The 10,181-nt window shown below is 69.4% G+C and overlaps 5 protein-coding genes across 5 annotated transcripts in view; 2 read left to right on the top strand and 3 right to left on the bottom strand.

Annotated features, from left to right (window-relative positions):
* F751_3971 (Methylmalonate-semialdehyde dehydrogenase [acylating], mitochondrial) overlaps positions 1-3,105 on the bottom strand; it is a gene marked incomplete at both ends in the record, with an annotated part of 3,957 nt that extends 852 nt beyond the window's left edge. The window contains 7 exons of the mRNA XM_011399881.1: positions 660-948; positions 1,054-1,436; positions 1,786-1,863; positions 2,051-2,126; positions 2,355-2,699; positions 2,840-2,914; positions 3,019-3,105. Of these exons, the coding sequence (XP_011398183.1) occupies positions 660-948; positions 1,054-1,436; positions 1,786-1,863; positions 2,051-2,126; positions 2,355-2,699; positions 2,840-2,914; positions 3,019-3,105 (1,333 nt within the window). The remainder of the gene's footprint in view (positions 1-659; positions 949-1,053; positions 1,437-1,785; positions 1,864-2,050; positions 2,127-2,354; positions 2,700-2,839; positions 2,915-3,018) is intronic.
* Positions 3,106-3,472: 367 nt separating this feature from the next.
* Positions 3,473-5,441, top strand: F751_3972 (Clathrin interactor EPSIN 3; the record flags this gene model as incomplete). Its single annotated transcript, XM_011399882.1, has 4 exons — positions 3,473-3,595; positions 3,687-3,794; positions 4,053-4,321; positions 4,445-5,441. The coding sequence occupies 4 exons, from the start codon at positions 3,473-3,475 to the stop codon at positions 5,439-5,441; spliced, it is 1,497 nt and encodes a 498-aa protein (XP_011398184.1).
* An 18-nt stretch (positions 5,442-5,459) lies between these two features.
* F751_3973 (hypothetical protein) lies at positions 5,460-7,755 on the bottom strand (the record flags this gene model as incomplete). The annotated part of the gene is made up of 5 exons (XM_011399883.1): positions 5,460-5,618; positions 5,672-6,047; positions 6,180-6,665; positions 6,941-7,369; positions 7,676-7,755. The coding sequence occupies 5 exons, from the start codon at positions 7,753-7,755 to the stop codon at positions 5,460-5,462; spliced, it is 1,530 nt and encodes a 509-aa protein (XP_011398185.1).
* A 511-nt stretch (positions 7,756-8,266) lies between these two features.
* F751_3974 (hypothetical protein) lies at positions 8,267-9,288 on the top strand (the record flags this gene model as incomplete). The annotated part of the gene is made up of 2 exons (XM_011399884.1): positions 8,267-8,674; positions 8,881-9,288. The coding sequence occupies 2 exons, from the start codon at positions 8,267-8,269 to the stop codon at positions 9,286-9,288; spliced, it is 816 nt and encodes a 271-aa protein (XP_011398186.1).
* Positions 9,289-9,930: 642 nt separating this feature from the next.
* The window catches only part of F751_3975 (Neurochondrin), a gene marked incomplete at both ends in the record, with an annotated part of 4,943 nt that continues 4,692 nt past the window's right edge, over positions 9,931-10,181 (bottom strand). Inside the window, one exon of the mRNA XM_011399885.1 lies at positions 9,931-10,107. Coding sequence (XP_011398187.1) covers positions 9,931-10,107 — 177 coding nt within the window. The remainder of the gene's footprint in view (positions 10,108-10,181) is intronic.

Genomic DNA, 10,181 nt, shown 5'->3' on the forward strand with positions numbered 1-10,181 from the left:
CGGTGGGAGGGCGTGGGGGTTGCGGTGGGAGGGCGTGCGGGTTGCGGTGGGAGGGCGTGCGGGTTGCGGTGGGAGGGCGTGCGGGTTGCGGTGGGAGGGCGTGCGGGTTGCGGTGGGAGGGCGTGCGGGTTGCGGTGGGAGGGCGTGCGGGTTGCGGTGGGAGGGCGTGCGGGTTGCGGTGGGAGGGCGTGCGGGTTGCGGTGGGAGGGCGTGCGGGTTGCGGTGGGAGGGCGTGCGGGTTGCGGTGGGAGGGCGTGCGGGTTGCGGTGGGAGGGCGTGCGGGTTGCGGTGGGAGGGCGTGCGGGTTGCGGTGGGAGGGCGTGCGGGTTGCGGTGGGAGGGCGTGCGGGTTGCGGTGGGAGGGCGTGCGGGTTGCGGTGGGAGGGCGTGCGGGTTGCGGTGGGAGGGCGTGCGGGTTGCGGTGGGAGGGCGTGCGGGTTGCGGTGGGAGGGGGTCTATGGCCGGGTAGTGTAGGTCGAGAGGCGCCAGGGTCTGCAACATGGGTCCCGCTATTAAGACCTCCTCGCGCATCGCTGGGCCTGCTCCCTCCCGCTCCACCCAGCAGCATGACCCTCCCTTCTGTGTACGAGGTCCCACATCTGCAACCACCTCCGCAACCACCTCCTCCCCTCCCCTCTCTTCCCCCCAAATGACCCCTACCAGTGAAGGAGAAGTAGGGGAGCGGCACCGGGATGGGGATGTTGACGCCCACCATGCCCACATCCACCTCGCTCTGGAACTTGCGGGCGGTGGCGCCGTGGCTGGTGAACACGGCGGTGCCGTTGCCGTGCGGGTTGGCGTTGACCAGGTCCAGCGCCGCCTCCAGCGAGTCCACCTCCAAGCAGACCAGGACGGGGCCGAAGATCTCCTCCCGATAGCACTCCATGTCCGGGGTCACGCCCGTCAGCAACGTGGGCCCCAGCCAGTTGCCGCGCGGATGGGCCGGCACCTGCACGCCGCGCCCGTCCACCAGCACGCGCGCGCCCGCCGCCTCGCCCGAGGCGACGAGGCGCTCCGCGCGCGCGCGCGCGGCGGGCGTGATGAGCGGCCCCACGTCCACGCCCGCCTCCCAGCCCGCGCCGACGCGCAGGCCGCGCGCCTTGGCCTCCAGCGCCGGGGCGTAGCGCTCCAGCGTCCCGCGCCCGACGAAGACGGCGGCGGAGATGGCCATGCAGCGCTGCCCCGCGGCGCCAAAGGCCGCGCCCGTCAGCGCCGCCACCGTGGCCTCGAAGTTGGCGTCGGGCATGACCACCGCATGGTTCTTGGCCCCCATGTTGGCCTGCACGCGCTTGCCGGCGCCGCAGCCGCGCGCGTACACGTGCTCCCCGCCCGCGTCGGAGCCGACAAAGGCCACCGCCTTGATGTCGGGGTGGTCCAGGATGGCGTTCACCGTGCCGTGGGCACCGTGCACCACATTCAGCACGCCCTTGGGGAGGCCTGATGGCATTTGAGGAGGGTATATGGGGGGGGAGTGTGTGGATCGTGATGAAGAGTGGTTGGGAGACAGGGGAGGGGGTCCACCAGGGCATCGCGAGGTGAGGAGTGATACATGATGGTCATGACGACTCGACATCTAGGCCTGGTGTGGTGGGTGCTGTGGAGAGCCACGGAGGCACGCTAAGCATGGCAAGCCTGCACCTCAAGGGAGGAAGGAAGTCCGCCGGCCGTTCACCTCAAGCCCACCTCCCTACAGCCCCATGTGCGCAGCGGTGCAGGTGCTCATCACCCACAGAAACCCCAGAGACTGCCCTCTCAAGTGCCCTGGCATGACTCAACAATCACTCACCAGCCTGCTGCGCCAGGTCAGCGAGCATCATGGCGGCGCCCGGGTCCTTCTCTGAGGGCTTCAGGACCATGGTGTTGCCTGGGGCGACGAGGGATCTTGAATGTTGGTGACAGGATGTCACGCAACTGCTGCTGGGTGAGAGTGCCAGAGACCAGGGGCCGGCATGCATCGGGGCGGGAGCAGTGCGTCGCATGCCAAGCTCCAGCGAACGGACTCTGCCGCGTATGCTCTCCCTCTACAACCGCATGCATTCCATGGCACGCACCTGTTGCGAGTGCCATGGGGAACATCCACAGCGGGATCATGGCCGGGAAGTTGAAGGGACAGATGCCTGCAGTCACCTGGGCGGCGGGGAAATAGAGATTCCTGGATGGGACGGTGGGCAGTGCCGCAGCCGATTCTGCCACAACTGGCCCCCTTGCATGTCACGTCACACAAGACATGGTATCCTTGGCCAGCAGGGAACACTCAAGTCCGGTGCATCGGGCAGCCTCTCCCCTTTGGACCAAGTCCAGGGCCGCATGCAGCAGCCCCTCAGCCCCCTCTCCCCCCGCCTAGCCCCTCCTCACCCCCAGCGGCTGGCGGATGCTGTAGGTGTCGATGCCGGTGGACACGTTCTCCAGCATCTCTCCCATCATGTCGGGGCCGATGCCGGCGGCGTACTCGACCACCTCCAGGCCGCGGAAGACGTCCCCCCGCGCGTCGGCCAGCGTCTTGCCTTGTTCGCGCGTCACGCTGGCGGCCAGCTCCTCCATGTTCTCCCGGATCAGTTGCTGCAGCTTGAGGAACACGCGCGCGCGCGTCGGCACGGCGGTGGCGCGCCAAGCGGGGAAGGCCGCCTTGGCCGCGTCTACCGCCGCCTGGAACTCGGCCGGGGTGGTCTCCGGCACGCGGGACACGACCTCCTGCGTGGCCTGCAGGGAGGGAATTAGGGGGTGGAATGTGTCAGCGCGGTGCGGGGGATCCGGGGCGAATGCAAGGGAAGTTTCTTAGCGGTCTGCCACAATAGTCCCCCCCAACCCCCCCCAACTATGCCCAACAGACGCGTCCGCACCGGGCAGACGACGTCCTGCCATGTGTCGGTCTTGCTGGACACAAACTCTCCTCCGATCAGCAGCTTGACGTCCGGCTGGGGGGTGTGGGGAGAGGTTATTGTGCAACAGTCGCACGATGGGCAGGTCAGTCCACGTCATCCCCAAGGAGGGTTAAGGGCCCGCGGCACCATTATCTCACCGCTCCCGACATGGCACGGATGGATTGACCGGACAGGAAGGATGCACCGAGGCATCGCTGGGCCACGCGGCCCGTGAGGGCTTGCATCGCGGCAGGTGTGCTGGGGTTTGCAGTCGGTGTCTGCGTGCAGGAGGAGCGCACCCAGCTCTTTGCGCGGCAGGGCGATCACTATACCTCGATAGATAAATTCTTAGACTGTCATTTAATGAGGATGAGTAGGCATCGCTGAAAAATGCACTGGGCTGGGGCGCGGTCCTTCCACGTCGGTCATTCTTCCGGCCCCGGAACACGATCTCAGCCTGACGGAGTCCCAAGGGCGCGAAGTGTATGGCAGATTCCAGGACGAAGTAGGCTGGCTCCCCTTCCATCCCCAAACACACTTCCAATTTGAAGCAAAGTTTTGGTCGTTTGGCCAGGCATATCCGTGGGTTGACTGCGCCCCTCGGGATCCACGATGGAGAAGCTCCAGTCCGTGGACTGGAGGGGTCTGTACAAGACGGCCACCAACAAGGTCAAAAAGTACACCATGAACCTGTCGGAGCTGGAGCTGCAGGTGGAGGATGCCACCAGCCTGGAGGTGAGGGGTGGGTCCACGGCGAGGTGAGCAAGGGGTAAGAGGGCATGGCTCACAGGTGTCCACCAACCTCCCCCAACGCCTCCCGGCATAGGTCTGGGGCCCCCATGGCTCTGTGATGACAGAGATTGCCGAGTCCTCCTTCGATCCAGAGAGCTACCGTCAGATCATGGGGGTGATCGCCAGGAGGCTCAAGGAGGAGGTGAGTGTGCGGGGGGTGTAGGCCAGCCAGCGGGGCCTCGAGGGGGTTGCATGCCTGTCCTGAAGCCTGGTGTACCCTAGCCTCGGGCAGCAAGCTGCCTGCATGCCCGCCATGCTGGGTCGTGGCCCTGCAGCCATGTTGTTACCCAGGGTCGTGAGACCCGTGTCACCCTCAAGGGCCCCCTTTCCTCACCTCTCAGAGGTGCTGCACCCCCCCCCGTTACACATAGCCCCCTAACCCCCACCCCCTCCTGTACAGGGTGAGAACTGGCGCATGTGCTACAAAGCCCTGCTCCTTCTGGAGTTCCTGATCAAGCACGGCCCCACCCAGGTGGTACGCGACGTGGAGTCCAGCGGCGGCGTGCTGGATCGCCTGACCCGCTTCCAGTTCAAGGACCCCAATGGCAAGGACCACGGGCAGAACGTGCGGCACCGCGCGGGGGAGATCGTGGCGCTGGTGGCCGACCCGCCGCGCCTGGCCGCGGAGCGGGAGAAGGCGCGGGCCAACCGCACCAAGTACACCGGCGTGTCGGCCGCCGACATGCGGCGCGGCGCCACCGCCTTTGGCGGCGGCGGCGGGTCGTCCGGCGGCGGCGACGCATACGGCAGCTCCGGCGGCGCGTCAACCGCGCGGCCCAACCTGGCGGCCAGCGTGTCCAGCTGGGCGCCCAGCGTGCAGCCCAGCGGCGGCTGGCACCAGAGCGTGCGCGGCAGCGTGCTGGCGGGCGACAGCTTCACACTGGGGGAGGGCGAGGCGCAGGGCGCCTCGCTGTCCCCGGGCCTGTCGACCAGCTTCTCGGGCGGCGCGGGCGTGGGCGCGGGCGCGGGCCTGGACGACGGCTCGCACTACATCTCGCGGCGCCGGGACGGCGCCGGCGCCGGCGGCGCGGAGGACGCCGTCGCCGCCACGCGCGCCCGCATCGAGTCGCTGCGGGCCTCGCGCGGCGCGGCGGCCGCGGCCGCGGCGCGCTCGACCGGCCTTGGCGCCGGCGCGGAGGAGGGCAAGCGCCGCCTGCTGGCCGACACGCGGGTCGACCCCCGGATCGCGGCCTCGCTGGGCCTCAAGCTGGCCGCCGCCCAGCCAGCGGCCCGGGCCCCGGCGCTGGCCGGCGAGGCCGACGGCCGGCCGGGGCCCGAGAGTGGCGGGGCGACGCGCCAGCACGCCTCCAGCGACGACGCGGTGTCCCTGCCGGGCCCCGGCCTCGACCTGCTGGGGGACCTGGTGGGGGAGGACGCCCCGGCCCCCATGCCCCAGCCGGCCGCAGACCCCTTCGACCCCTTTGCGCCGGCGGGGCTTGCGGACGAGGACGCCGGCCCGCCCCGGGACGCATGGGACGCCTTCGCCCCTGGCCCCACGCCCCCAGGCCCCACCCCACTGGCGGCTGCGTCGAACGCCCGCGCCCCGCTCCCCGAGGACGCCTTCTCCTCCCTGTCGCTGGGCAGCCCCGGCGCCGGGCCGCCGGCCCTCGGTGCTGTGCCGTCGGGCCTGGGTGCCCTGCCGCCCGTCGCCCCTCTCGTCCCGACCCAGAAACCTGCGCCCCAGGCGGCCTCCAGCTTCGGGAGCATGCTCAGTGCGGGGGGCTACGGGCTGTCCACCCCCGACACCCGCTCCTCCAAGCCCGACCCCTTTGCCGACCTGCTGGGCTGAGGTGTCGTGTCTGGGCCCTTACCTTTTGGTCACGCGCACAGGCTTGTCAGTTTGCGTGAAGGGACGGAGGATCAGGCAGGCATGGGTGATGGGCAGGTGGGAGGGCTGTGCATCCCAGTCGATACGATCCAGGGGGGCAGGGGCGAGGGCACCGCCCGCGCCTGCCGCGCAGGCGCACTACGGCGTCACGCCCGGCCCGGGGCCGAGCGGCGCGGCGCAAACAGGCGCACCCCGCGCGGCACGCAGGCCAGCAGCGCGACCTGCGCGCCGCCCTTCTCCCGGGGCTGGTCGCCGCCCCACGCGGCGAGCGGCCCGAGCTCGCCCCCCACCGCGCCTCTGCTCAGCGTGGCCCCCGTGCGGCAGCAGTGCAGGCTGAGCGCGGCGGAGCCGGCGCTGCTGGCCGTCAGCAAGTCGGTCCCCGGCAGGAAGCAGGGCTGGTAGATTCCGGGCAGGCGGCGCCGGCCCGCGCCCTCGTCCAGGCAGTGCACCGGCTCCCGCGGGGCGCGCAGGTCATGGATCAGCAGCTCCGGCGCCTGGGACGTGGAGGCCAGCAGGCGGCCCTCCCGGCCCGGGTGCCAGCGCACCGATGCGACGCCGGCCGGGGACCTGGCATCCAGGGTCAGCGCGGGGCTGACGCGCGGGTCTTCCCGCGCATCGACGCACACCACCCGACCGTCGTCGCCGCCGGTGGCGAACAGCGCGGGCGCGGCGTCGCCCGGCGGCGCCCAGCGCACGGACTTCACCACGCGGCCGGCGTGGGGCGCGGCGTAGCGCTGCAGCGCCGTCAGCGCGCCGGCGGGGTGCAGGGCGCAGACCGCCACGCTGCCGTCCTTGGCGCCGGTGAGGCAGGCGGACGCGGCGGCGTGCAGCGAGAACACCCCCGCCCCGGAGTGGAGGTCGGGTGGGGCGGCGGCCAGGCGCCGCGGCGACGCGCTTTGGACCTCGCTCCCACGCTCCCACCCTCCCGCCTGGGTCTGGCCCAGGTCCCAGAGGCACACCGCGCCGTCGTTTCCAGCGCTGACGAGCCAGGGGACGGAAGCAGCGTGCATGTCCCTCCCGGGGGGGTCCCAGAACTGGACGTCCGCCACCCAGCCGCGGTGCAGCGACGCCTGGAGGAGGGCAGGGACGGCCTCGACCCGGCAGGCGTCCCTGGAGCGCAGGCCCCAGAGGGCAACAACGCCGCCCTTTCCACCCGCAACCACCAGCCCGGGCCGGCAGTCGATGCTGTGGTGGGAGGGTGCGCGGATGTGTGCAGTGGGAAGGTAGGATGAGTGTGATCGGTGGACCTCACGCCACCCCGGCTCCCTGGCATGGTGTCATGCTCGATCTGGAAGCTGCTTCGCACAGCAGCAGCTGCCCTGCTTGGATCGGGTCATCGCATTCTGACCTCCTTTGCACAGCCGCGTGGGGCCCGGCCGGCAGATCCAACCAAGCGGTCAGCTCGCCCGACACATGCGTCCCTACAACACACCCGCCTGTTTCCTGCAACCCATGCCCACCTGTAGGCTCGGGCCAGGGTGCGCGCCTCCAAGAAGCAGGGCAGGTCGGAGAACCCCGTGGCGTCCACGAAGCTGTCGGCCCACGGACCCTCACGCTGCGCCCCGCCACCAGCAGGCGGCGCGGACGCGGAGGCCTCCTGGCAGGTTTCGGCCACCAGGTAGTGCCGCAGGGCCGAGTCCTCCCAGACGGGGGCGGGCTCCTCAGCAGGTTCAAGCCACCCCCCTACACTGTTGCCGGCCTGTGCCTGTGCGTCATCCTGGGCTGATGGACCCCCCGCCAGCATCTGGACGCGGGAGGATCTCCTACGCGGCTCTGTGGGTGCCTCCAGGGCCACCTTCCTCCGCTTTGGCTGTGGCTGGCGCTGTGGGCGCTGTGGCTCGGCCTGGGCCAAGCCCAGCTCCCTGAACTTGGCCTCACGTGCCAGGATCCTCTGGGAGGGGAATGCGGTGCAGATGGTCAACAGGGTGCTGCACTCCATGCCCCACCGGCAGCGACCCGTAGGCCCACTCTGTCACGACCACCCTACCCACGATCATTCATTCATCAGCGCAATCTAACCTACACACTCTCAAGTACTCACCGCCATCCGCTCCTCTTCATATGTGGGCTGGCGCAGGCCGTCAGACTTGCTTGAGGCTGCCTCTGGCGGGCCGGTCGCATGTAAGGCAGACTCTGGGGCGCAGGGCTCTCCGCGGGTGGCCTGATGTTGGACATGATGTCGTGAGTGTGTCAACTCCATGGCGGCATCGGGGCCAGTCCGGATGTCCTCGAGGGGCGGGAGACCCACAGGGAGCGCGGCTTCATATGGCGACATTGACAATGCGCATATTGAGGCACAAACCGGTGGTAATTCCCCCTTCCGCTCTGCCTCTGGCTCTGCACGCTGGGGATCGACTCGCGAGGCAACACCTTCCTGGCTGCCCGCGAAGAACGAAGTGATTGTGCGCTGCATGGTCGCCGAGACCCGCGGCGTACAGTGAACGTCTTACATCCTGAGCACACTTCCGCACTGTTCAGGCATGTCATCGTCCTTGGGTTGTGAACAGCACCGTCGACGGGCAGCAAGCAGAGGTGCATCTGGCACTTTACGGCTTGAATTCCGCGGAAGTGGAAAGAATGTCGCTGGTCCAAGAGCGCTCGATCGTCCTCGAAGCTCCGGTTCCACTACATGGACTGCAACTCTGTCGGCACAGCCACTCTCGAGATGCTTGGCACGCCTTCTTCGTCACCTTGAGCATCGGTCTGGTGGTCTACGCGGCAGGGCCCCGTCCCCTTGCGAACCCCACTCGCACCCGGAGGACTGCATGGACTCTCGACGGGACAGCATGTCCTCATTCGAGCATGTCGAACTTGCCCAGGCGGCTGAGACCTCCCACGATGACACGCCCATCGCGGGCAACCCGGCGTTCAACGCGCCCGCGCGCGCCACATCCCTCCCCCCACCCGTACCCAGTGCGAGGGTGAGCCCGGGGCCCGGCTCGGGGTTCCCACCCGCCCCGCGCTCCCCTGGCCAGGACCCCCTGAAAGAGATCGAGGAGGTGGCGGAGCGCGTCATGGGGACGGCGGTGCACGCTGCCAAGGACGTGACCCAGCTGGCCAGCGAGGCTGCCCGGGAGGCTGCCCGGGAGGCGCGGCAGGGCCTGAGCTCCCTAGCCTCTGGCTTCTCCTCCTGGTGGTCCACCCTGGACGTCCCCACCGAGGATCAGGGCAGCGGTGGCAACAGTGCAGACGAGGTCAGCCCTGGGGTGTGATCCAGGGGAATCGCTGAATGCATTGGTATGTGGACTGCGAGAGGGTGTTTCATGTTACCATACGGACCAAGAACGCAATGAACCTCCTGAGATTGCGCCATTTGGGGGCCCCCTCATTCCCCAGGATCCACTGGCCTCTTTCTCAAAGCCCGTCACACACATCCCTGCAACCCTTGGTCCCCCTGCAGCGCGATGCGGTGGCCCTGGCGGTCTCCCTGGGCCTGGAGCCAGGCGAGGCGGTGCTGGAGTCCTTCCCCTGCCACCTGCTGCAGACCTACCGCTCCGTCAATGGTCTGACCCCCGACCGCGAAGTCCCCTTCCCCGGTACCCTTCACCTCACCAGCCTAAACGCGGTCTTCGTCGCCGGGCAGGGGGCAGGGCTGCCGGACCCGGTCCGCCTCCCCCTCACCGCCGTGCGCGCCTCCCACGTCACCGGGGCCGCGGTGGCGAGGCCCCCGCGCGGCTCAGCATCTGCCGGGCAGCGGCTGGTGCTCTCCGCCACCATCGCAGAGGGGGACATCGCCTTCGCAGGGTTCCGGGAGGGCGGCCCCGAGTCGGCGCTGGCCCTGCTGGAGCACCTGTCCTCCAGCGACTGACGGCGGGCGACTCAGGTCTGGTGATGGCACCTGGACCGCCCGCTCTGCAGGCGTGCATGCCCGGTGGTCACCAAGCCCACCGTGTCAACATCCCTGAGGCCCCCGGCTCGTGCGGGCAGCCCGCCACCCTCCGCCTGCGTCGACCATGCTGCCGCCGGGGGCAGCCTGTACAACACACCACTTCTCCCCCGTGCTCCCCCGAGAATGCTTCCCGGCCGCCACGTTGCGCACTGCACTTGCTGCCCGGTCTGTTGTCCCCCTTTCTACCAGCCTGGTTGGCCTCGACATGAGGCTGCCAAGTCTCTTGACAAACCTACCCATCTGTGGATGGTCTGGAACGCCGCAGTTTCCATCTCCCGAGACACCCCTGACCTGTGCCATTGCCACCCCTCCTGCCGGCACCCATCAAGAGGCCCGTACTAAGAGTCTGTACTGTAGCAATCACGTCTGGAACCCAGCCGTGTCAAGGAGCGTCATCATGGCGTGCATCCGGCGAACGTTTGCGCCACTTCATGCAGGCTTGCGTGTCGAGCGGGGTGTCATTGCAGGGGTCATGGGCGTCGCCACGCACGTCAGGGGCATGCTCCATTCGCCCCGGGGATCAGAGCATCGAGAATGCAAGAGGGCCGTCCCGGGACCCCCTCACCCCCGCACCAGCTCCCTCAGGCGCTCCAGCAGCGCCTGCCAGGCGGTGCCCGGCGCTGCCTCGCCCTCCAGCAGGGCCATGACGACGGCCGACTTCCTGGCGGCCTCCGCCAGCTGCCCCCCCGGCGCGTCCAGCAGCGTGAGCAGGGCGCGGCACAGCGCCTCGCCCAGGTCCTCGTCGGCGCCCAGCACGCGCAGGCCGCCGAGGGAGAGGCGCAGCGCCGCCGGCCCCGCGGCACGCGCGCGCG

Source organism: Auxenochlorella protothecoides (genome assembly GCF_000733215.1).
Source record: "Auxenochlorella protothecoides strain 0710 unplaced genomic scaffold scaffold43, whole genome shotgun sequence".
Lineage (NCBI taxonomy): Eukaryota > Viridiplantae > Chlorophyta > Trebouxiophyceae > Chlorellales > Chlorellaceae > Auxenochlorella > Auxenochlorella protothecoides.